The following is a 22,405-nucleotide window of genomic DNA, read 5'->3' as shown; positions in this document are numbered from 1 at the left end:
TCTCTGTGGAGAAAGAGAGAGACGGTTGTGCGTTTGCTTGCAGATGGCAGTCTGTTTTCAGCAGGCGGAGCTTGAAGAAAGAAGCGATGTGTTTTCGTTGCCACGACGCCAAGCAACGTGAAGTTGCCGGGCCTTGAGAAGTTCGCAACGAGCGGAACAATTCCGCTTCGATGTGAAGGCTGGTGTCCCAAGGAACTCGCTGGCGCGGTGCTTGGGCTCATTCAATCCAGGCGGGCCGCCTGTGCATGTCCACTTCAATCCCACGCATTCGTCATGGCATTTTCTGATGGTGGACCGCGGACACATCGAGCGCGTCGCCCGCTTCAACCACTGTTTTGGCTGGGACACCAAGCGGCGAAGGCCGGCGACGCAAGGCTGCGGCGGTCGGCCTCTCCTACCCTTGCAGCGAAATCAGAGACGGAGAACAAGTTGTTCTCCGCGTGTGGTAGTTTCTCGGCCATAACGTTTTTGGAAATCAGCCCTGCAGAAGCTGCAGTTTCCCTTCAAAAAAAGCAGCCCTGCTCACTTCAGTTTAACACCGTCTTTCGACCAGGCAGACAACAAAAGCGAACGCCGTCTTCGCAGTCGCAACTAAGCGCTGTGATCGCGATAGTCGCCGCTGGTAGTGGGCTGCTGCAAAAATGCCTTCGTGGTTGGCGCAGCACGAAGGTGGCGAGAGCGGCAAATCCTCGAGACACCTGCGAAAATGAGCTGTTCCCACAGCCCTCCTCGCTGCGCTTCAGAAACTCAGCATACCCAAGGTACGTGTAGTTCATCGCCGGCCAACGGGCAGCAAACGGCAAGCGGCTCATGCAAAGCGAGCCGTTTGCCAGGTGCTGGTCAGTGAGCAGTGCTCACGCAGCATGGCAGAGTCACGGAGCGAAAACCGCATGCCGTTCGTGAGTTTGGCTCTAGCCCGTCGTCGTATGGGAGCCGGCTGCGCTGTTACAGAGGCACTGGCGCCGAAATGCTGTTCCGTAGGAAGGTGATGGGCAGTGATGCGGAGGGCGACTGTGCGCGGAGTGAGAAAGGACAGTCCGTGCAGCGCCGGGCGCGCTACCAAAACTTTTTAGACTTCGGTTCACTTTCGGATTTCGAGCGTCGAGCAGAGAGCGCTTCAACCCGCGACCGACATGGGTGTGTCCGTGACCACGTGCGACTCGCCCCTGACGCTTGGCAAGGAGCAGCCGGGCAGCCCGCCGCAGTGGCGCCCCGACGCCGCCAGCGACTCCTGTCTGTGCTGCGGCAACGACTTCTCCATCTGGACGCGGCGCCGCCACCACTGCCGCGCCTGCGGGGAGCTCGTGTGCGGCGAGTGCTCGCCCTTCTACGTGCGGCTGCCGGAGCTCGGCTACAAGGGCCGCGTGCGCGTGTGCACGCACTGCCACGCGCTGGCCGAGTCGACGCTGGCATCCTCGGGCTCGTTGTTGTCGCTCGAGTCGGCCGCCGCCTCGAGCGAGTCCTCGGACAACGAGCAGCTTGGCGACGTCGAAGAGGAGCTCGTCTTCAGCGCCGTGGAGGTGTTGGCCATGACGTCCCGCAACAAACGCTCCAAGGTGCAGTACCAGTACTTCGTGCAGTCCGAGGCCGTGAGCTGGCTCGTGGACGCCGGCATCATGGCGAACCGCACGGGCTGCGCTGCGCTCTTCCTGCGCCTCGTGGACTACGGCTACGTGACGCTCAAGCCCTGGAGCGGCTCGGGTCGCAGTGCCTTCTACATCCTGAGCGAGGAAGTGACGCTCGAGAACCGCACGAGCCACTACGGCACCACGATCCACTCGGAGACCACCAAGTGCCGCAACTGCGCGCAGTCGTTCCAGAAGGCGCTGGCGCCTGCCGACGGCTTCTGCTCCATCGACTGCAAGACCAACGCGCTCATCAGCCAGTCGGATTCGGCTCGCATTCGCCGTTTCTGCAACTAAAGTCATCGGAGACTGCAGTGAGCTCGAAGGCTTCACTGCAATGATGGCTCAACTCCCCTCTATCTATCGGCGCCAGGTAGGCGTCCTCCTGTATTATAGAGTGTTCGATATGTATTTACAAAGTGTAGTTAAGGTGTCGGTGTCCAAGTTGGGGCTGTCTTCATCAGCAGCCTTGCAAATTGCACCACACGATAAGGTATTTCATCAAAGCTTTTCTTGTCCAGTTTGTGCCATTCCTTCTCTTCATCACTGCGTTCAGTAGCTGTTGAATCGACAGCAATTAGCGACGCGTTTATCACTCGATCAGCACACATGTACGACTTGATGCTGACCGTACGCGGATAAACCTGATTGCCCCTGCATGCGCGCACGTTCACCACTTCGAATGCTCAATGCGCTTACCGGTGCGATGCATCCTGCAGACGATTGGCTGTTGAATCAGCAATACATAGCGCTCCGTTGTCTCTAATGAGCCTTGTGGCCGTCTCGCGACAACGGCCTTCCCGTATTTGCGGCACCACTAAGGAATGAAAATAGCGCGACACCAGAATGCAGCAGCACTGATTCACGTTTGGCTGTCACCTTTCCACCAAGGTCACTCATCACCACGATAAACCCTCGACAAACTCGGCTTTCAATTCTCCATCCAGCACGCATCGGCTCAGCGCTCAATCGCGCGCAGCGCAAGCATTGCATTAGCTCCAGCAACTGCGCCTGTTAACTAACCCCTGTCATCTATCCGTTCACTCGGTCTGGCAGCTTCCCACGCACGATCTTCGCCTCGCTAGGTGGCCACACCACGGCGACAACGCGCGAGTCGATGAGCGCGAGTGGCACGGGGCCGAACGAGTCGCTGTCGTCGCTGAACGTGGGGTTGTCTCCTTCCACCCAGCACTTGCCCACGGGCACCGCGTGGTGGCCCCCGCTGCGGTCCGTTACCAGGTCCCCCTCGAGCGCCACGAGCCTCTTGATCAGGTATTGGCCCGCCGCCTCAGGCGACTCGAGCACCACCACGTCGCCCCGCCGGTAGCGGTGCCGAATCTGCACCGAGAACTTGTCCAGCAGCACGCGGTCGCGCACCGCATCCTGTGTCAGCCCATCGTTGAGCTCCGGCTGCATGGAGCGACCCTTGACGCTCGCCAGACTCACGCCCAGCGCGTTCACTGTCACGCCCACGGGCAGCCACAGCGCCGTCTTGGCCGCAGTCTGCCACCACCCCATTCGCAACTTATTGTGTACTGTAGTCTCATCATTAAAATAATAGCGAATTGAGTCATAATTTAGAAAATGGACCTTAATTCAGGTCTAAAACGGACCTTATTTCAGGTCTAAAACAGACCTTGAAGTGATGAAAATGTAATCTCTTACGTTATTTTTTGTTGGTTGAAATGCAGCATGTACAGTAGGTTGTTCGTCACTTTACGAGTCGTTGGTGACCCCGCACACATGCATGAACGAATAGAGGGTGGCCACCACGAGGAAGTGCAGCAGCAGAATGTACCCGAACGCCATGTTGCGCGTGATGCGGTGGCCCAAGAGCAGCTTGGCGCTTGTCAGCAAGATCTTGTCCACCGGGTTGAGGTTCGTGAAGCGCTGCTGGTTCTCCATCTTGTTGAACTGTACGAACGGGTTCATCTTCTCTTCGTACATGCCGCGGTATCGGGCCTCGACATCGGATGCACCTCCACTTCCATCTTCTAAAGCAGAGAAGTTGGGTTTCACGCGAGAGCCCGCAGATTTGCTGTCTGCGCCGTAGCTCTGCAGGTAGCGGATCTTATGGTAAAGCTGCATGTTGTCGGTTTCGAGACGTGCCACCGTGCTCTTGTACGACTGCGCGAGCTCTTCCACGCGGTTCTTCTCACTCTGGAGCTCCTTCATGCGTTCACGGAAGCGGTCACGCTGACCACGAACAATCTCCAGCATTTTGCTGTCCGACGAGGTAGTCGAGTTGGAGGACGCAGCGTCTACTGCTGCTGCCGCAGGTCCACCACCACGCGATGAGCTCGAGGTTCCAGTAAATTGATCCTCCATGGCATCCATAAGGATCTCTGAGCCAATGTCCCCAACAATAACACCTGAACTGCGGTTGCGTCGAGCCTTTTCCAGCGCGGCCACATTCTCTTCTAAGTTGCGAATAAGTGTTGCTTGCTCCCGAATTTTAGCGTCACGCTCATGAAGTTCGCTTTGGGCCTTTTGAAGTGATGACGTTCGGGCTTGAAGCGCTCGCTCGCATTCCTGAAGCGAATGCTCAAGACGACGCACGCGCGATACCAACATCTTTTCTACCTCCACTGTTGCGGCCTCCAGACCTTCCGCGGTTTCGTTCTCCTCCGCGTCTACGGAAGCACGTCCGTTCTTTTCATCATCATCATCGACAATGTTGTACTCCAGCTGCTGCAAAACACGCAGCTTGCGCGTCACCTCGTGGAATTTCTCGATGGTCGGACGGGCTGCCAACTGCGCCTCTAGATCCTTCTTGACTTCTAAGGCGTCGTCTAGCGCACTTTTCAGTCGTGCTGCTTCACTGGCTATTGCTGCACCTGCTGTAACTTGAGACTCCTTCAAACGAAATACTTCCTGTCGCAGTGCCGCGACGACAGCATCCTGTTCCGCCTGCATCTCCCTCGCCGATTGCAAAGTTTCACCTGCATCTGTGTCAGCACTAGGGAGCGCCGACGAACGAGCTTCAAAGATTTCCGACGACGTCGAAGCGCTAAGCAATTCGTCGAGCTGTTTCTTGAGCTGAGCGTTCTCCAGTTGCAGCGTCTGTGACAGAAGCGATTCCTGTGAAATGGCCTCCATCTCTGCGTCAAGTGCATTGCGAGCAAGCCCCGAGCGCTGCTTGTGTGCGAACAGATCCGACTGCATCGCATCCATTCGTGCAAAAGCCTCGCGCAGCTCAGCACGGGAGGTTTCCAGCTGTCGCTCATAGTCCCGACGTTGCTGCGCCCATTCCAGTCGCGCATTTTCCAACTGGCCTTCCAGATCCCTTGTGCGTCGCTCTACTTGCTGGTGGACAGCATCCTCCTGCTCTCTGGCCGCCGCAGCGACCTGCTCTTCCAAATTCCGGATCGTGATGTCCTGGTTCTTGAGCGAGGCGAACTCGGCCTCATATTCCTTCAGTTCCCTCTTGAGCTTCTTGTTCTCGTCCGTTAAATCCTCCGTCCCGAACGACGAGGACGCCACCAAGGCCAGTGCTGGTGCAGGGTCCGGCGCAGCATACAGGCCCTTGTACAGCTGGAAGAAGGCGTTCTCCGAGAACTTGGCGCGTCGCGTGAGGTGGTCGATCTCCTCCTGGTACGCCTTAAGCAGCGGCCCCGCGCCCGCGGCTTTGTCCGCGTCTGTGCCCAGCCGTCGGAAGTGCTTGGTGGTCTCCGCCAGCTTCTTGCGGGAGCGGACGCTGGCGTCTTTCTCGCTTTTCATGGTGCTGCCCTGCGCGTCCAGCTGCAGGCGCTTGCTGTCCAGGTCGAAGGCCTTCCAGAACTGCAGCACGGGCAGCGCGCTCTGACGACTCGCGGATGTGCGGGGACGCGGCCGGTTGTCGCCTCCGCTGCTGCCTGGGGGCGTAGCGGCCGACACTTCGGTCATGACTATGTCGCCTGCGACTTGGGCCATTTACGCGCGTTCCAAGCGGCTTTCAGACCGGGAAATGGGTGTGTGAAGGAAGCGTAGATGAAGGTGCAAGTAGCTTTGTACGTTGTCAAGTGGCCTGTGGCGCGTACACGAGGGGCTACAAGAAAGCTTCTTCTGCACGAATGCGCTGTCCGCTCGCTGCGTGGCGATTATTCCCGAGCTATAACAAGATGTGCTCTTGTAGAGGGACATGATGTTCTTGCAGAGGGTATCGGTTGGTCCCAATTTTGTGTGTGCTCAAAAATTGCGGTTAGTCAAAAATTGATCATGATGGCCTTACATCGAGGAGGAATGCGCGCGCTGCGGACGCTGCGCCAGTGCGGTGAGACGCCGTCGGGGGGCGTTTCTGGCTATCGTATGTTGTCAACGCACGTCTCAGTGATCGGTAGGGCGACGATTTCGCGCATTAAACCTCCTCTATCATTGTTGCAATCGCGTCTGACGCTTTGGACCCGCAGGTTTGCACCTGAAGACGGACGAGACGCGGCTGCGCGAGGCGTTCTCAGGCTACGGGACGCTGGAGGAGGCCAAGATCGTGACACCCGCTCACTCGTCCACGCACCTGTGGGCGTCGCTGGTCTTCTCGACGTTCAATGAGGCTCTGGAGGCTGCTAGCGAGATGAACGGCCAGGAGTTGGACGGCCGCTTGCTCCGTGTGAGCATCGTAGACCCTCCGACGGAGGCAGAATCGGTGGTTCCCACTACGACGACCAAGTGAGCAAATGATGGGAATAAAACGGAGTAGAGTGTGGAATTGCTACGAGAGGGAGGGTTTACTCGGTCGTGGGTACTGCTCGCGTGTTTTTCCACGCGAGCAGACCGTGGAAGTCGTCCTTTATGAGAGCAAGCAGCGTGACAAGTTTGTCGTTGGCTCGTGCAGCGCCTACGTTGACGCGGGAGATGTTCTGTGTCAGTCGGTCGCCGGATCGGGCTGCTACAGCTTGGACGAGCTCGTAGTTCTTCTCGTGCATTTCGCGTGCGCGCTCGAAGTTCTGAGAAGCCGTGTAGATCTGGCCGAGACGTGCGCACGCGTCCGCCTGATTGACTACGTTCTCAGCTCGGGTTGCAATGGTCACGTAGTGATTGAGAAACTCGATAGAAAGCTGCTGGTTCCCGAGTTTCTCGTGCGCAGTGGCCAATGCTGCGCAGGCGTTCCCTTCGCCCTCTGCGTCTCCACTCTGTCGTGCTACAGCTAGCTGTTGAGTAGACACCAACGCATCAAATCAGTAACAGAGTGCATCAAACTTTACAGCGGTACGTACGTTGGTCTCTAGGAAGGGAAGTGCATTAGTGGGGTCATTGAGCGCATTGTAACAGGTGCCGATCTTGAATTGCGCGTGGGCCCGCGCCTCAGCGTTGTGCGACTTGGTCGCGCAGTCGAGGTGGAGTTTGTACAGATCAATAGCATCCAAGTACTGCTTCGCTTGCTCGTGACGCAACGCAAGCCCCACGTAGACTTTCCCAAGCTGCGCATAGGCCTCACTACGTAGCTCTTCGTCATCGTCGTGCTCGTACACAACCTTGGCAATGGCCACACAGAGCTCTAGATATTGGCGTGCTTGCTTCAACTCACCCGCGGCATGATATCCACTACCAATCTGGCTCAGCACACGCATTTCACTGACCTGATCCTTCACCAGTCTAGTGATCTCCAGACACTTTTCGTAGAAGAAGATCATGGTCTTGGTGTCCTGCTTCTCGGAGCAGTACGTGGCGAGACTGTCGTAGGCAGCCATCACATCGGGAATCTCCCCGCGCCGCTTGCAGTGCTCGGCTGCAACCAACTGGTCACGCAGAAACTCCATCTCCGGCAGCTCTAGCACGGCAAAGTCGGTACTCTTCGTCACTGCACCTTCAGTTCCTCCATTCGCTTGCTGAGTTTCCGAAGTGGTTCCAGGACCTCGTGCGGGGTCGTTCCGGTGCGTGAGATAGAAGAGGTCCACGAACGACTGCACATATCCGTCGATGAGAAGCTGTGTACACACCTCCTCCTTCATCTTGGCTTGCTGCTCGGCTTGCGTCGCGATGCCGCCGCTCGGATCCTTCCAGCCAACTTGTCCATGTGCCGTCCTCGGGATCCCGCTAGGTCCGCGCATAGGTTGCGTCCTCACAGGCCGCTGCTGGTTCTCACGTACCACGCGCTTCTCATTCAGTCCTAGCAGTCGACCGACACCATTATCCCGGCTCTCAGAGCCTCCGGGGCGCTTCTTGCTCGCCATCGTTAATGGCAACATGGCTACACCTTTTCGCGTCGTTTCGCGTCCCACCTACTCTATCTTCTCTGTAAAGTACGAGTCGTCGCATCGAGGAGGTCCAAAATGTGGGGCATTTGTGGATCGTCATCGTTGTCAACGATGGCTCAGGAACGCGAAGGTATCCGCGGTACATTGACCTCTTGGTAGATGCAATTGCTCTAACAAATGGCCTTTGGTGCAGAATTCATTGCCGTCTGCGGAAAGCTCAAGCTGGAGGTGCTGGAGCTGCTGCGCGCCAAGCACCAGCTGCCTCAAGATGCTCTGGACTGGGTGGACGAGGTCGTGGAGTACAACTGCATCGGCGGAAAGCTCAACCGCGGCATCAGCGTCGTGCACTGGTACGTTTGCAGTAAAACTCATGGCGCAGTAGCTAGTGATGTGACGCTTGTTGTTGCGCAGCGCGCAGGCCATGGCACCGGGCACTGTCCTCACTCCCGAGATGAAGGAGAAGGCGAGCATTCTGGGTTGGTGCATTGAGTGGGTGAGTAAAAAGAGCTGGGGCTGTTCATTGTGTGAAGCCTGACCGGTCTGCTGTCGTTGCTTAGCTCCAAGCCTTTTTCTTGGTGGCGGACGACATCATGGACGAGTCCATCACCCGTCGCGGCCAGCCTTGCTGGTACCGTAAGCCGAACGTCAAGATGATTGCTATCAACGACGCGTTCTTGCTCGAAGCCTTCGTGTTCCAGATCCTGAAGAAGCACTTCCGCTCGGAGCCGTACTACCTGGATTTGGTCGACACTTTCCACGACGTACGTGTGCAAAGTTTATCCTAGTTTTCAGGGACGGTGGTCATTGAGCTAATGTGCCATTTGTGTGCTTTGTGCTTCGCTATCAGGTCGTCTTCCACACGGAGATCGGTCAGCTGCTGGACTTGACGTCGCAGCCTCTGGATGGAGAGGTGGACCTTGACCGCTTCACCGTCGAGCGGTAAGAGTTTCAGAAAACGTTTATAAGATTTTCATGTGCTGATGCTGGGTACTTCGTTATGTTGTATCATAGCTACCACCAGATTGTGATCAACAAGACGGCGTACTACACGTTTTACCTCTCAGCCGCGTGCGCCATGTTCCTGAACGGAGTCGCCGACGAGGCCTCACACGACCTGGCTAAGAAGATTTGCGTGCAGATTGGCGAGTACTTCCAGATCCAGGACGACTTCCTCGACTGCTATGGCGACGAGAAGGTGATTGGCAAGGTGGGCACGGACATTCAAGACAACAAGTGCAGCTGGCTGGTCGTTCAGGCGCTTGACCGCGCGACACCCGAACAACGCGAGACGCTCAAGGCGAACTACGGTCGCAACGACCCCTCTGCGATTGCGGCCGTGAAGAAGTTGTACAGTGAGCTGGACCTTGCCGCAGTTTACCACCGCTACGAGGATGAGACGTACAAGACACTTTCCGAGGAGATTGCACAGGTGACCGCAATGCCGTCGGAGGTGTTCACGTTGCTGGTTAGCAAGATTTTCAAGCGCAGCAAGTAAACTTCAGCATCTCTTGAGCTCAGTCATTGAAATGAGTAGCGATTGATGTTGAACACTTGTCGGGAAGTAAGGGAGGCAACATAAATGCAACCTTCGTTAAATCGTTCAGCGTTGATGTGATTGTTGGGGGCCATCGTGCGAAGCGATTGCGGTAGTAGCCTTGAGATGATCTTAATCAACCAGAAATCTGGATCCCAAATGCAGTTCTCTAGCACGGGGGTGGTGCCGTTGGTGGTTGTAATGATAGATGGACACAGCGTACAAGGAGGAACATGCCGCTGTGTTTCCGATTTTTTTTCCGCATCGACGATGGCTACTGGGCAATGGAGTTACCGCGAGCATTCAGGAAAGCGTTGTGTACATGCAGTTCAATGCGATGGTGCAATTTTTTTCGGGGTATTGAGTGTTCTTGCAGCATACAAGCTCCATAAAAGATAATTGTGGTGCAGCTGAGGGAATACGCATACCAAACTCACTATAGTCAATATGCCCGCACGTTCTGCACTTACCCCGAAGCTATGTTGGTTTGACTACCTATATAATGTGATGGGAAAGTTTTCCGTGATCATATTGCCATTCTCGAAGAGCACAACAACATTTGTCTCGAACTCGACCTTGAACGCTAGGATAGTCAGGCACCAAGCATACAGAAGTGAGCAATAGTCGCTGTATCACTCTACACTGTTGAAACGCACCAGGAGTCAGCATTGTTGGGCATGTGAACAAGCGAGGAAAGATCATGTAGATCGGAATCGCCATTTGTCGGCACACGTCGCCCCACCCAATCTGCACATTCTGAATTTCCGTTGCTGTTCCAACAAAAATGTACACTCAGCTCCATTCATAACTTCGCGTTGCTCGTGCAACCTTACCATCCCTTGCAACTCCGTCTCCATGTGCCACACTCTCCACTCGAATCAGTTGTAGCTCAACCGACTTGATAGGGCTTTTCGCTTCTTCAATCACAATCTACAATCACAGCACAGTCAGCAAGGTCAGAAAGCAGCACAAACCTCAACAAAATATCCAAACTGCACCTCGCCCGTAAACGGCAGATTCACTGGGCAGTTGGTGCGGTGAACCTTCCCCGTGATATGAAAATACGGCATCCCCGACAGACTTTGCTGCACTCCACCAAAAAGCAACAAAATAGAAGTAAATAACCAACAAAACGCTTTTCCACATTGCACCTCACCGGTCGAACATTCTCCAGCGACTCCGGAGTGACGTGGAACTCCTCCGGTGAGTCCGGCAATGGCTCCTTCAGCTGCAATTATTGCAACAACAAAAAAGATTAGTTCCACTTTCTACCCACCCACAAAATGTCCCCTTGCTCTCACCGGAACTTCTACAACGAACTCGAGCGTCTTGTGCAGTTTGTTCTTCATGATGCCCCGGACGCAGTCACACACTATTTCGTACTTAACTGAGACGTACACGCCGTGATATGTTTCCAGCAGCTCCTGGCCGTCGTTGCCTTGCAATTCGAACTCGAAGGGGAACTTGGAGATGCCCGGAGGAACTTTACCGGCGGGGGCTACGGGGAGGTGGAAATACACGAGCTCCAGCGGAGCCACATTGTTGTAGAAGGAGTCAAATAGACCAGCGCTCTTGGTGGAAAGCTGCAGGCGAGCGCTGCCCTCGACCTTCATGGCCAGCCCCTGGTGAGAGAAGCCCTTGGGCGACGAGATGATCACTTGACCCTGCACGATCTCCTGCAACGGTAAATTATGGCGTGAGATGGTATTTTATTGAGGGGGTACAGGGAGTATGTACATGCGGATGGAAGATGCGGTCGATGCGGTTGAGCTTCACGTCCAGAGTCGAGCTCATGATGTGGGTCGCTTGTGGAAAGGATTCGCTTCAAGTGTCGGGATGGTTGTGATTGGTGGAAAAGGAGGAGGGTACGTGTAACCACTCGCGAGGGTACATATGTTGAAGATGTAGACGAATGAGCAGATAGATCTTTAGAAATGTGGGGAGCTTATCGCACTTATATTATGGAGCGGCTGGCGGACGGGATTCTATGGCCGCCTGCTCGACTGTGAGCAAAACTGGAGCTGGACGAGGGGTTGCGGCTACTTGTGCACGGTGGTGCGCATCATTCTCGCCTGGTTTCCGCGTAGGAGTATCGATGCGGAGGCTGAGAACGAGTCGGTTATCAAGTTCTTTGTTCAGGCTGCGGACAGTCGGTTGGGCAAATGCACGCCTTTGGTGGATCGTGCCTGGAGAGCGCGACTCACTGGGGAGAGCATCTTGTCTGTTGGGCTGGGTAGGACACTGTTCACAGAAGAGACCCGTTAGGAAAATGTTCAGCGAGCTACAGTGAAGAGCGACAGCGTCAACGTACTCGTGCAGTTGTCGGACGCGGTCGATGGTAGGGTCGTCGCTCTTGCAGCACACGAAGAGAAGCTCCTTGCGGAAGCGGGCGGCGTCAACCTCGACGTGGCGGCTCAGGGTCATCGTATCTTGGTGCTTGGTCGCTGAGGAGAGTGGGACTGCCGAGGCTAAATCGGAAATGCGCTGGAATTGCCTGCACAGGCGATAGTGAGCAGTTTTGCTTCGGCTGGCTGGGGAACATAACGCCATCCTGCTGTGCGTTTCGCTTCACGCTGCTTACCGTAGCAGGAACCAGGCCGATGACGATTGCGACCAACGTTGTGGCATGGTATTGCAGCCCAAGATAGCTAGCCGCGTGTTCGAGAAGAGTGCGACTTAGTGCGTTTTCCCATTTGGCCGTTTTTCGAGAACCCCTTGAGGCGTCGGAATGCTTGCTGGCCATCTACAGCGTCAACTTAGACAAAGTCAAATGCAAAACGGTCCGACGATGTCGCACGCCGCAAAATTCGGGGCGGCGCAGTTACTCGCGAGTGCGATGCTGTAGAAAGCAACGGGCCGGAACAAAATAGTTAAATAAATGGATTAGACCGCAAAGTAGCATATAGCGACAACCTAAGTTCATTTCTCTCGATCCAGCCCGCTATCGGGATTTTCTGGCGTATACAGGGCTGTTTCCCTTGCTGTTATTGATGCATTGTAGTGGTCGTCTTCGTCGCTGGGCTCTTCGGCACTCGCGTCAGACTCTTTGTTGTCATTTCGTGTGCTCCCTCCACTCTGCGGGCATGACGTGGAGCGGTTGAAGGGAAGTGCGCGAGTACTAGCAGTGGCGGCGGCCAATCCAACTGTGGAAGGCGGCGGAAACGGCACCAATTTGCCTTGAATACAATTCGACGGGATGTTCGTTTGGTCGTCCTGCGTGTTGTTGGTAGGAGACTCTGTAGACTCGGTCTCCTCTGACGAGAGAGGCATTACGAAGCCAAGATGATGCAAGGCTTCATGGATCCACCTGCCCGGGTTGAGCACTGGTCCTTTTGAAGGGGAATGAGGACCCGCTTGGTTGTGCTGAGAACCGTTGCTTCTGTTGGCGATGCGCATTTCCCGGTTTGCCAGGAACGGCTGAAAACGTTGGTTCGTTTGCTGAGTCAGAGCTAATTCGTGCAGCGCATGCTTGAGCTTCTTCATGTGCAAGAATTGGACTCGTGCTACACGCTCCTTCGCAAAGAGCTGTTGGTAAAACTCTTCCATCTCGGCCTGCGCCCGCTCGATCTCATCTTGGCTCGATTTCAGCAATCGCTCGTACTTGGATTGCTCGGCTTTGTGCGTCTTCTTCATCAACGCCACGCGCTGGTGTAGACGAGTGATCTCTTCTTCCTGGCTGGAGATTATTGTTTGCACCTCTTCGGTTGAGGTTCCTTCGATAGAAGCTCCTGTTCCGATGCGATTGCTGGAAAGGGCCGGTGACAGCAAACTTGACGACGCAGAGGCACTCTCCAGCAATCGAACTTTCTCGCTAAGCCCTTTGTTTTTGACTGTCAAGTCAAAGCTTTGTTGATGAAGCTTGAAACCTTTTTCGTCTGCAGCCCGATACAGCTCCTTGAGCTGTTTAATTCTCTCCTTGCAAACGCGGAGCTCTTCTTGTAGTGCGCGCTTCTTCGATGGAAAATCGTCCTGATTACAAAGCAGAAGGCATAATTAGGAAGTGTATCGAGCAGTAGTGGTGCTGCTGATCTTAGGCCAAACCTTTGAGTTCTGAATGTCTTCCATCTCCTTCATCAACATCCTCTCCGAGTTTTTCAATGTACGGGTCTCGCGCACCAGCTCATCGATTCGTTTCTGCTTTTCCTTCAAGCGATTTTCTAGCTGTCACGGAAGCAAGTTAGTAGCCGCAAGCAGCAGGAACAAAACGAGCACAATCGTCAACGACATACCTGCAGCACCACTTCATTTGCGTGGAAACGCTGGAGTTGGGTGTGCAGCTCGGCGTTGGCTTTCTTCGCTTGGCTCAGCTTTTTCGTAAGCGCAGCGATCTCCAAGTCCCTTGCTTCCACCTGTCCTGGGTGGTTCTTTGGACCACGCCGCTGCTTCGGCTCCTCTTGACAAGTCGGAGCTTGTTCAGATCCCGCAGATAATTCAACACCTGCCCCACTCAAATGCTCCGAGTGCTCTACTTTGTCTGCTGTCGGTTCTGATACTTTCTCCGCGTTACTTTCTTCTTCCCTTGGATCACCAGTAATCTCCACACCAACTGCAGCTTCTACAGTCTCGCAGACCACTTCTGATACCTCGGACTGCACAAATATCAACACACAAGAAAACGTAAGTGTTGCTATGATGCACGCATAGCCCACACCCGGTCCCTTTCTAAGGCAACACCTTGCGTTCCTCCGCGTCTTCCGCTTGCAAGTCATTCTCGTGCTCGTCAGCAGACCCATTGTGCTCCATTTTTTCAAACCTCCAATAATAGGAATCGAGGGACAGCCTCAGTCGCTCGAACAGACGCAAAGTGGGCCGAGGCAGTCATCAAGACTGCTGACGCGAGTGCCTTTCGCTATATTTTGCTCGAACGCAAGCTTCCTCGACTGCTGTGATCATAAGGAGACTTTTCACCAGCCTCGAACAAATCCTGCAAATGTAGAAAATGTAGCAAATGTAGCCTTCTCTCCTCCACCACTTCAATACTATGGTACTCAGCGCTAGCACTGCCAGTAGATATACCTGTGCCGTTGCACCGATGTACGGATGCAATTTACCAACATCTCGCCGTCCTCCATCCTGATGATCCGGATCCTGCAGGTCGTAAAACGTTGGGGTGTGGTGCACACCAATAGAAAAGGCTGCTCGCCAAGCAGAAGACGCCAGTCCAAAGCCAGTGCCGAATCTGCTAAATATTCACCAGGGCAAGTGGGTACCATGATGTTGGCGCGGACGAAAGCACCGTACCCGCTGTACGACCTGGAAGGCGGCATGGGCGTCCCCGCCAAGGAACATAAGTCCCCCAAGGGCCGCACCATGATCCGCCTGCGAGACAACAAGGCGCTCCGGGTGAGCAACAAAGTTCCCGATTGATACATGGCCTGTGGTGTTGACTGTTGCATGTATTGTCTGCAGATCGGGTGCAGCTTGTGCGTGTGGTACCTCTTCTCCACGACCGCCACGTTCACCAACAAGGTTCTGATCAAGGAGCACCACGTGTCGGCCGAAATGCTCACCATGTGCCATCTCTTCATCAGCATCCTCTTCGACTGTACGAGCGCTCGGAATAGCCCCCTACTCGTTTTGCGTAGGTGCTTACCTATGTGACTATTGGCTGTATGATGTTTGCAGTTGTGGTGCTGACGTTCCCGAGCTCGCCGACGAATGCCGGGGCCTGGCGGATGCAGCGCGTTCGGCTTCGCAGCATCATGTGGATCGTGCCGCTCAGCCTCTGCTCCGTCTTGGCCAAGACGCTCACGTACTGGAGCTACAACGCCGTGCCGGTGTCCATCACGCAGACCTGCAAGGCGTCGCAGCCCTTTTTCAACGTAGTGCTGGCCTACTTGGCCTACCGCTCGCGGTTCACACTCGCCACGTACTCGACCCTTGTCCCCATTGTCTTTGGTGTCGTCCTGGCCTCCGTGTCTGAAATGGGCATGAACGTGAGTGCTATCATTTTTCCCTCGTCATTTGGGTCGGTAGCTCGAAGCTGATGGGTGCATCTGTGGAATGGATTTTCGTGTTGCAGGACCTGGCCTACTCGGGCACAATGTTCGCCGTGACCTCAGCACTGCTGGGTGTCATGCAAAGTATGTTTGCCAAGTTCCTGCTCCGTCGCCGTATCGTGGTTGACACTGTCAACGTAAGTGCACTCTAGTTTTCCATAGCGTATCCTTATTGTCCACGCGAGCTAACTTTTTTTTTTTCTCCTTGCAACGACGGCAGCTCCACTTTTACAGCGCGTTTGTGTCGTTCGCTATCAACGCACCATTCGTGCTCATGTCGGCGCGGGCGCACCAGGACAACTTCGTTGCTAGTTTTCCGTTTGGCAAAGTGTTGATGTGCAGCATGATGCATTTCGTGGGCAGTTTCTGTTCGTCCTGGGTCCTTGGCGAGGTTTCAGAGCTTACGTTCTCCATCATGAGCACGATGAAGCGCGTGGTTGTCATCCTCAGTGCGGTGCTGTACTTTGGGAACCCCGTCACTGCCCAGTCGATTCTTGGCATGGCACTTGCAGTACGTATTTTTTCCTTACGAAAGACGAAGCACGGAAGACTAACACTTTGATCTCTGTCGTGTCACCACAGATTGGCGGTGTGGCTGCCTACCAGCTAATCAAGATCACGGAGAAGCGGTCAAAAATGCTTCCGTTACCGCTTACGGTCAAATCGTCCGACTAAGCCGCGCTTGGGTGCTTCTTGCTTTTCCATATACAAGTAGACGATATAGATTACAGTTCATGAAGAAGAAGCAGTGAAAGACGAGAAGCGCTGGCAACAAATGACGCTGGTTAGCCCTGTCAGCGTACAGTTCTACCTGAAGCTAAAGTTCAGAAACGAATGAACATCATAGAACCCAATTGCTTGAATGTTGTGGGATTTCACTAGCACCGACTTCACAGAAGCAGCTTGTCAAACTCTGATCACTCACTCCACACTCTGATTATCGGAAAGTAAACTTGATCATTCAATTAAAAACACGAGGCTCTTGGTACTGTACCGCGCTGAAGCAAAATCATACATCCACGCTGCGCTGGTTCAGTGAGAGCTGGTCGGACGTCGGCGCGTTCGCCGAGCCTCCAGGCGTCGTGTTAGCCGAGGCCTGACCAGCCGCATCGCTGCCCGAGGGCGACAGGTTGGGCAGCGCGCCGTTCGACGGTGTCGTGGCCCCACCTGCCGCCACGTTCTGCTGCATAGACTGCATGCGCTGGTACTGCTGGAGCATTTGCTGCTGCAGCTGCTGGTTGGGCCACTGCACAGGGTTGGCGGCCGCGGCGCCGTTCTGTTGGGTCTGCAGAAGCTGCTGCAGCATCGCAGCCTGTTGCTGCTGCAACTGCTGCTGGTACACGGCCTGCGGGTCCACGGGGCCCTACAATAAAGCACAACAGCACGTATCAGCCTATCAGGTCCTACAGGTTCTCTACTAACTCTTTTCACCTTCTTGGCTGGCTTGATGTCGTCCCGTGGGACGATGTCGATGAGGAAGTCGAAGACGTCGGTCTTGGTGATGGCCATGGCGATGTCGTTGCGCTGCAGCGTGCGGCGCTTGTTCTCCTCCGTGTGGATCCAGGCACGCAGACTGAGCTCGAGGATGAACATCTCGCAGGCCTTGGCGAAGAGCACGGGCGCCTCGGCGCTGATCATGCGCACGTCCTCGTCCGTCTTCATGATCTTCTTGATGCGCGCGAGCGGCAGCTGGTGCGTCTTGAAGTCGAAGGCATTAGCGTCGATCTGCGAGATGTCAGCGATCTGGTGCTGCCAGAACGCGTGCAGTTGCAGCTGCTGCTGCTGCATCTGTGCGCGCTGGTTCTGCAGCTGGAGCTGCATCTGCAGGTTGGCGTTGTTGGCGCTGGCGTCTCCGTCGCTGGACATGGCTGCATTAGGACGAGGAAGGCATCACGAGGAGCGCACAGACACATTGGAGACGTCAGTGACGCAGCTTGTCATAGGCGGAAAAGACAAGCCAAGCGCTCTCATTGGCGTACCTGCAGGTGCGCTACGGTTGGTCGATTGGATTGGAATGGAGAGCTGCCACTGGCGGAAGGGGGAGACAGAGAACGTGGTGTGGCGCACGCTAGCCCCGCTGAAAGTGATAAAACCTTGATAGATGGGCGGGAAACCGTTTGAACGGTCAAACGAGGTTTTAAAACTGGCTACTTTTAGAGACATGGGTGCACTTCAAGATGGCTACATCAACATGATGGACACTTTTTGCTGCATTTAGCGGTTGATGACAACCATGGCGCAGACCTGGCACTGGCAGGAGCGCTTTGACCCCGCGGACGTGGAAGACGCGTGCCGTCAGCAGATCCTCAAGGTATTGAAAGCCATTGGCGAAAGCGCTTGATGTAGACAGAGATCCTCACCATTACTGAGTGACTGTAGATCCGCAAGTCCGTGCCGTACGAGCTCTGGCTGAAGAAGAAGGCGCGCGTTAGTAAAGGAACTTGCGAGAAAGCGGTCGATTATACTGCTGAAGACAACAAGCAAGAGGAGGTTGATGCGGCTTTTCAGGATTGGCTCCGAAGAAAGAGGAAGCAAGCACGAAGTGCCAAGAAGCAGAAGCAACAAGCAGCACCAGAGAAGGATAAAGCTGAGGCACGCGTCACATTTTGCATTGTGTATTGATGTATGTTATGTCTGCTACTTGCTCACTCGTCGTTGCTGCTGCACAGTCAAAGCCGTGGCGCAAACCTCCATCTTTGCACGTGAATCCAAAGACGGAGGGCAAAACTCGCAAGGTCGAACATGCCGAGCCAAGGATGTCGAAGTCTAGCAGTGCAACATACATCCAACGAGGTCGCTCCGAGGTCGAGAACCAGCACGCTTATGCGGTTTGGATGGAGCGGGTCCGTCAAGAAGACCAGATAAGGCGAGCTCAGTGTCAGGAAGAGCTCAAGCGACTTGAGCAGCAGCAGCGTGAAAAGCACAAGGTCACGTGGCGCAAAAAGCTGGCCGTTTGTGCCTACTCGACTTTAGTTGTCGACGACTAGCTATGAATGAAAGGAATTTCTGTATTGCTGCATGATATCTTCTTCATGGATGGACTTGTCGTTAGAGTCCCAGCCACTTAGATATCTGTTTCCTCCATCCTCTCTACGATGGTCTCGTCTTCTGCTGCAATTTGTCGTGTTGGACTACTAGGCGGGCTTGCACTCTTTCGGGGCGAAACATGAATCAACTGATGCTTTGGTTCGGCGTGTAGAGCGTCTCTACCCATAATGTGCTGTAGCTCCTTACTCATAAACTCGCTGGCACTGTCGCCGTGCTGCTCAGTATCTTCGCAGAAGCAGAGCAGGATGGTGTCGATAGCTGCATCGTAGACGTTCACAAAGGCGGAAGCCACAAGCCAAGCAAGAACGCAAGCCACAACCATCGGGGCTAATGGTGATGTTACGGTCTCGCCTCCCAGCAGTGAAAGTTGGTCCGCTGACAACGACAAGGACGAGGACGAGGATAGCAGTGCAAACACTACCAGTCCGACCGCAAGAGTGACCGTCAGTTTGATAAGGAAGAGCAGGAAGAAACTGATCGAGTTCACCACAGCCACACGCGCCATGTTCTTGAAGATGAGCTTGAACGAACGAGCCGACGCTGTGCAGAATGAACTTCCTTTCATCGCAATCAGGATGTAGGCATTTCTCGAGAGAAACTTGATGCACTTCTCAAAGCACCACAAACAGCACTTTACTGCAAGCAACGCCACTCTAACAATTCGATTACCTTGCTGAATCTGCTTGGTACTACACGCAACAAGTAAGGCAAATTAGTCTTCGTGTGGTGCCAGCAAGTAGAAATCAGCTCGACCTACTTTCGATCGAGATACTCCAGCATGATCCGTAGGAATTGCACAACGGCGATAATGAATGAGCCGAAGCAAAGCGATCCGAGGCTGAAGCGTAATGTGTATCTGAGAGCTCGAGCAATTGGAAACCTTGCTTCGAGTTCACGTTTTCCGCTATCAGATGGTGGAGTCCAGTAGAACTGTGCGACGCTGCCAGCAATAACACAAATCGAAATGGCCTGCAGAAGCTGATTTGTCCACAGGAATCCGAAGACGTGGAATGCTAGCAACACCTGCTGCAATCGTTTGGCTGGGAGCTCTTCTGCAGCACTTAATTCGCTCGTCACATTGAAAGCCGCAGCGGATTCCTTCACGGCCGACGTCAAATCGTCCGAGCTCAAGAGGTAGGCAGCCACAGCTACGCTGTAGACCACAAGCCCAACGAAGAATGCTGTTGGAACGACTGGCCAAATTAGAAGCACTGGTAGCTTTTGAATCGCCTTGGAGCTCTCACGGATGATCGCGATGGCAATTTTGAGGCGTTTACGCATTGCAATCAGCAACAAGAAGACGACCCCAGTGACGACCCAAGACACGTACGCCGCTGCTTTGAATTGTAGCTTCGTGTTCGTGTCACTCTCCGCCGCTAGAGCGGTAGTGTCGATAGTACTGGCGTCCAAGAACGATAAACTGCCTAGTTGTTCCGAGGAGATCAGCTCCGAGCGCACGGAGCAAAACAGACTCAGCAGCAAGAGCCCAACGAGCACAAGCGAGCACGTTAGCCATACAACACAACCAGCAAAAAACTGCAGCACTATGAGCCAGATCAAGCCTAGGATCAAAGCTCCAAGGCCTCCGACCAGGAGAACCACTGAGCGTGCAGCATACATGTCGTTCAAAAATCGCCCTAGCACCTGCAGGTTACCCTGCAATTGGCTCAGCAACGGGTTCGTTCCTCCGGTGGCCTCAACTTCCCACACCTCCTTGTGCGCCCGCTTGGTATTGCAGACAATATCGCATTTGCCAGCTTCAAACAAGTCCACGGTGCAAGACGGATCGGCACCTTCCGGGTCAATGCAGACCTCTTCAAGTATAGTCTCGTTCGTAGAGGCTACTGGTAGACAACGGAAGAAGGCAGGCTCAGTGTCCTGAGCAACCACCCAACAAGTTTCGCCACCGTACGTGCAAGTCTTTGCGCCAGCCGCGGGGCAGCTTTCCACGCAGACACCAAAGAACTTGGCGCTAGTAGGGGACACCCCATTTGCTGCAGCAACCACAAGATCTTCATTGAGCCGCGGGTATGTCGTGAATTTTGCGTTGGAGTAGTTTCCGTCACCGCAAACATTGCCGTTGTAGTCTTTTCCGTAGAGAAGGCTGTTTGATCCACGAAGATAATCGTAAGAACATTACGACATGTGCGTACAAAAGTGCTCGTTGAGGTCAGTAAAAATTCATACCTGAGAGGTTCTCCGGTTTGTAGAGCGACGATAGCAACCACAATCTAAGAAATGAAAGCACGCATCTCAACATTACTTCTAGATAATAAGCAACTCGATTCGGTAAGCTCAATCCTTACCATACCAATCCAGTAGACTACGAACAAGAGACAGCAGAACACATCTCGGCACCTAGAGAATTGCATATCGTTGGTAATCATCCACATCTTCATCGCTGCAAGTTGTCGAATACGGTTGTACGCACTTGCGTTGGCTTTTCGAGGCAAATGCACTTCTCGAATCTGCGGCGCCCTCCTTTTCAGCTACATCATTGGGGCTCGTACAGCACCCAGCCATTTTTCAACTGTGCCAATTCCTCCACCACGTCTCCAAAGTGTACTCGGCTTGTGACGAGTGCGTTGAAGGCTCTAAACCAAACCTCCCAGCAGACCTGTGATGGCACCTCTGGTCGGAGAAACTGCCCGCAGTAGAAATAGCTGCTTGGCCATCTTCGCTGAATGGAGAGAGCAAAGCTGATGTCGCCCGAGACGGATGCAAATGATCATGTACCGCTTGAGTTTTTGCTAGGAGCGCGCGTGAAATACTACGTCCCGGACTCGTCTAACGCAAGCATTCTCAGGCGGAGCATCAAGGTGTGTACCCAGTCCATTGAAAAACGCGCAGTAAACCCCAGGGTTAATCCTCATCGTTCTGAAGGCAAAACGCATCTTAGCACCGTCAACCCATCCACGCCAGCGAGAGGAACAAGCTCGACATTTACTTCGTCGAGTTTTGGAGCACGAGGGCCCACGCCCAAATGATGGCCCACTAGAACCAGCAAATGAAGACACCAAACCCGACAAGTCGGCGGTGCTGAGAGCTTTGGCTGAAGCTGTTTCAACAGCAGCCCTCGACGAAGAAAGTATTGCCGATCCCGATGGCTTCCAGCTAAGTTTTGACGATGACAGACGCAGTCCTGTTCAGATCAAAACTTTGCAACAAATGCAAGATGATGATGTAAAGCGCCAGCAGCGGCGAGACAACAGTTTCCACGGCTATGAGCAAAACCAGAGGTCGTTTCTGGATGTTAGTGGGGCAGCCGCGCGTATTCCGCATACTACAACTCAGCAGCTCCGTGATCTCAAGTTGAATGTGGTAAATGCGAAAAAGAAGCTAGAAGACGAGAGGAAACAAGAGTTACTCGAAATTTTGCAGGAACAACAAGCATTCACACGTACAGCGCTTCACCAGCATCAGCTTTCGAAAAGAATGCACCAGCAAAAGCACCCGCGAACTGTTTCAACAAAAGTGTTAGCCCTCGACAACATAGAAAATCTACGGGGCGAAGCTGATGCACGACAAGCAGCGAGGACCTTGATTCCATTGCAGGTTCACTACGAGCAGAAGTTGCTGGAGGAGCATTCACAACGACCCATCATGACCACACTCAACTTCGACGCTCGGATGCTGTCGTTATCGCCTACAAAAGACAAGAAAACTGATGACATGGATTATGATGGAGTGCTGTCCACAAGCAACAACGACGATTCACAGGACAGCTCAGACGCAGACGACGATAGTGAGCAGGTCCGAAGACGTTTGGGTAACCGGCAACGAGAGGTATTTGCCAGTACCGCAGCCAGCGGCCTGTTCCTCGGAGGGGGCTTTATATCAAAGAAGACAACGGAGAAAAAAATCACTGTCAACTCACTCAACAACAATTCCAGCAGCCGCCTCGTTCAAGCTGCAAGCGAGCGCAAATTCCTGGAAACCGTGCTTGGTGCGCACTCCGCCTCGATTCTTTCGTTAGCAGACGCAAACAAACCTGCACTGCGTCGTCGTGAAGCAAGTGCTGGTCGT

General features: G+C 54.1%; 13 protein-coding genes across 13 annotated transcripts; 5 read left to right on the top strand and 8 right to left on the bottom strand.

Annotated features, from left to right (window-relative positions):
• Window positions 1–1,133: 1,133 nt before the first annotated feature.
• Window positions 1,134–1,922, top strand: KRP23_7708 (Lateral signaling target protein 2-like protein; the record flags this gene model as incomplete). Its single annotated transcript, XM_067893057.1, has 1 exon — window positions 1,134–1,922. One exon carries the CDS (start codon window positions 1,134–1,136, stop codon window positions 1,920–1,922), a length of 789 nt encoding a protein of 262 aa, XP_067744877.1.
• Window positions 1,923–2,657: 735 nt separating this feature from the next.
• KRP23_7707 (Mitochondrial inner membrane protease subunit 2) lies at window positions 2,658–3,143 on the bottom strand (the record flags this gene model as incomplete). The annotated part of the gene is made up of 1 exon (XM_067893056.1): window positions 2,658–3,143. One exon carries the CDS (start codon window positions 3,141–3,143, stop codon window positions 2,658–2,660), a length of 486 nt encoding a protein of 161 aa, XP_067744876.1.
• A 198-nt stretch (window positions 3,144–3,341) lies between these two features.
• Window positions 3,342–5,510, bottom strand: KRP23_7706 (Protein CASP; the record flags this gene model as incomplete). Its single annotated transcript, XM_067893055.1, has 1 exon — window positions 3,342–5,510. One exon carries the CDS (start codon window positions 5,508–5,510, stop codon window positions 3,342–3,344), a length of 2,169 nt encoding a protein of 722 aa, XP_067744875.1.
• A 336-nt stretch (window positions 5,511–5,846) lies between these two features.
• On the top strand, window positions 5,847–6,273 carry KRP23_7705 (Glycine-rich RNA-binding protein 2, mitochondrial; the record flags this gene model as incomplete). The annotated part of the gene is made up of 2 exons (XM_067893054.1): window positions 5,847–5,940; window positions 6,014–6,273. 2 exons carry the CDS (start codon window positions 5,847–5,849, stop codon window positions 6,271–6,273), a joined length of 354 nt encoding a protein of 117 aa, XP_067744874.1.
• A 55-nt stretch (window positions 6,274–6,328) lies between these two features.
• On the bottom strand, window positions 6,329–7,789 carry KRP23_7704 (Tetratricopeptide repeat protein 29; the record flags this gene model as incomplete). Its single annotated transcript, XM_067893052.1, has 2 exons — window positions 6,329–6,751; window positions 6,818–7,789. The coding sequence occupies 2 exons, from the start codon at window positions 7,787–7,789 to the stop codon at window positions 6,329–6,331; spliced, it is 1,395 nt and encodes a 464-aa protein (XP_067744873.1).
• An 84-nt stretch (window positions 7,790–7,873) lies between these two features.
• On the top strand, window positions 7,874–9,293 carry KRP23_7703 (Farnesyl pyrophosphate synthase; the record flags this gene model as incomplete). The annotated part of the gene is made up of 6 exons (XM_067893051.1): window positions 7,874–7,928; window positions 7,992–8,148; window positions 8,210–8,291; window positions 8,356–8,559; window positions 8,646–8,737; window positions 8,810–9,293. The coding sequence occupies 6 exons, from the start codon at window positions 7,874–7,876 to the stop codon at window positions 9,291–9,293; spliced, it is 1,074 nt and encodes a 357-aa protein (XP_067744872.1).
• A 530-nt stretch (window positions 9,294–9,823) lies between these two features.
• KRP23_7702 (Vacuolar protein sorting-associated protein 26C) lies at window positions 9,824–11,126 on the bottom strand (the record flags this gene model as incomplete). The annotated part of the gene is made up of 7 exons (XM_067893050.1): window positions 9,824–9,915; window positions 9,989–10,102; window positions 10,166–10,262; window positions 10,331–10,417; window positions 10,489–10,560; window positions 10,634–11,008; window positions 11,070–11,126. 7 exons carry the CDS (start codon window positions 11,124–11,126, stop codon window positions 9,824–9,826), a joined length of 894 nt encoding a protein of 297 aa, XP_067744871.1.
• A 341-nt stretch (window positions 11,127–11,467) lies between these two features.
• On the bottom strand, window positions 11,468–11,756 carry KRP23_7701 (uncharacterized protein; the record flags this gene model as incomplete). The annotated part of the gene is made up of 2 exons (XM_067893049.1): window positions 11,468–11,573; window positions 11,644–11,756. 2 exons carry the CDS (start codon window positions 11,754–11,756, stop codon window positions 11,468–11,470), a joined length of 219 nt encoding a protein of 72 aa, XP_067744870.1.
• A 495-nt stretch (window positions 11,757–12,251) lies between these two features.
• On the bottom strand, window positions 12,252–14,075 carry KRP23_7700 (uncharacterized protein; the record flags this gene model as incomplete). The annotated part of the gene is made up of 4 exons (XM_067893048.1): window positions 12,252–13,301; window positions 13,374–13,493; window positions 13,562–13,921; window positions 14,007–14,075. The coding sequence occupies 4 exons, from the start codon at window positions 14,073–14,075 to the stop codon at window positions 12,252–12,254; spliced, it is 1,599 nt and encodes a 532-aa protein (XP_067744869.1).
• A 468-nt stretch (window positions 14,076–14,543) lies between these two features.
• KRP23_7699 (Phosphoenolpyruvate/phosphate translocator 3, chloroplastic) lies at window positions 14,544–16,006 on the top strand (the record flags this gene model as incomplete). The annotated part of the gene is made up of 6 exons (XM_067893047.1): window positions 14,544–14,675; window positions 14,742–14,877; window positions 14,958–15,268; window positions 15,355–15,468; window positions 15,552–15,842; window positions 15,914–16,006. 6 exons carry the CDS (start codon window positions 14,544–14,546, stop codon window positions 16,004–16,006), a joined length of 1,077 nt encoding a protein of 358 aa, XP_067744868.1.
• A 334-nt stretch (window positions 16,007–16,340) lies between these two features.
• Window positions 16,341–17,494, bottom strand: KRP23_7698 (Nuclear transcription factor Y subunit C-4; the record flags this gene model as incomplete). Its single annotated transcript, XM_067893046.1, has 3 exons — window positions 16,341–16,694; window positions 16,763–17,199; window positions 17,311–17,494. 3 exons carry the CDS (start codon window positions 17,492–17,494, stop codon window positions 16,341–16,343), a joined length of 975 nt encoding a protein of 324 aa, XP_067744867.1.
• A 70-nt stretch (window positions 17,495–17,564) lies between these two features.
• KRP23_7697 (uncharacterized protein) lies at window positions 17,565–18,318 on the top strand (the record flags this gene model as incomplete). The annotated part of the gene is made up of 3 exons (XM_067893045.1): window positions 17,565–17,642; window positions 17,711–17,923; window positions 18,001–18,318. 3 exons carry the CDS (start codon window positions 17,565–17,567, stop codon window positions 18,316–18,318), a joined length of 609 nt encoding a protein of 202 aa, XP_067744866.1.
• Window positions 18,319–18,395: 77 nt separating this feature from the next.
• Window positions 18,396–20,902, bottom strand: KRP23_7696 (Choline transporter-like protein 5-A; the record flags this gene model as incomplete). Its single annotated transcript, XM_067893044.1, has 5 exons — window positions 18,396–19,068; window positions 19,137–20,483; window positions 20,567–20,610; window positions 20,686–20,737; window positions 20,811–20,902. The coding sequence occupies 5 exons, from the start codon at window positions 20,900–20,902 to the stop codon at window positions 18,396–18,398; spliced, it is 2,208 nt and encodes a 735-aa protein (XP_067744865.1).
• Window positions 20,903–22,405: the final 1,503 nt, after the last annotated feature.

Source organism: Phytophthora ramorum (genome assembly GCF_020800215.1).
Source record: "Phytophthora ramorum isolate Pr-102 chromosome Unknown Phyram_PR-102_s0006, whole genome shotgun sequence".
NCBI classification, from domain to species: domain Eukaryota; phylum Oomycota; class Peronosporomycetes; order Peronosporales; family Peronosporaceae; genus Phytophthora; species Phytophthora ramorum.
Note: the sequence above shows the minus strand (reverse complement) of the source record. Positions and strands in the feature narration are given on the sequence as shown.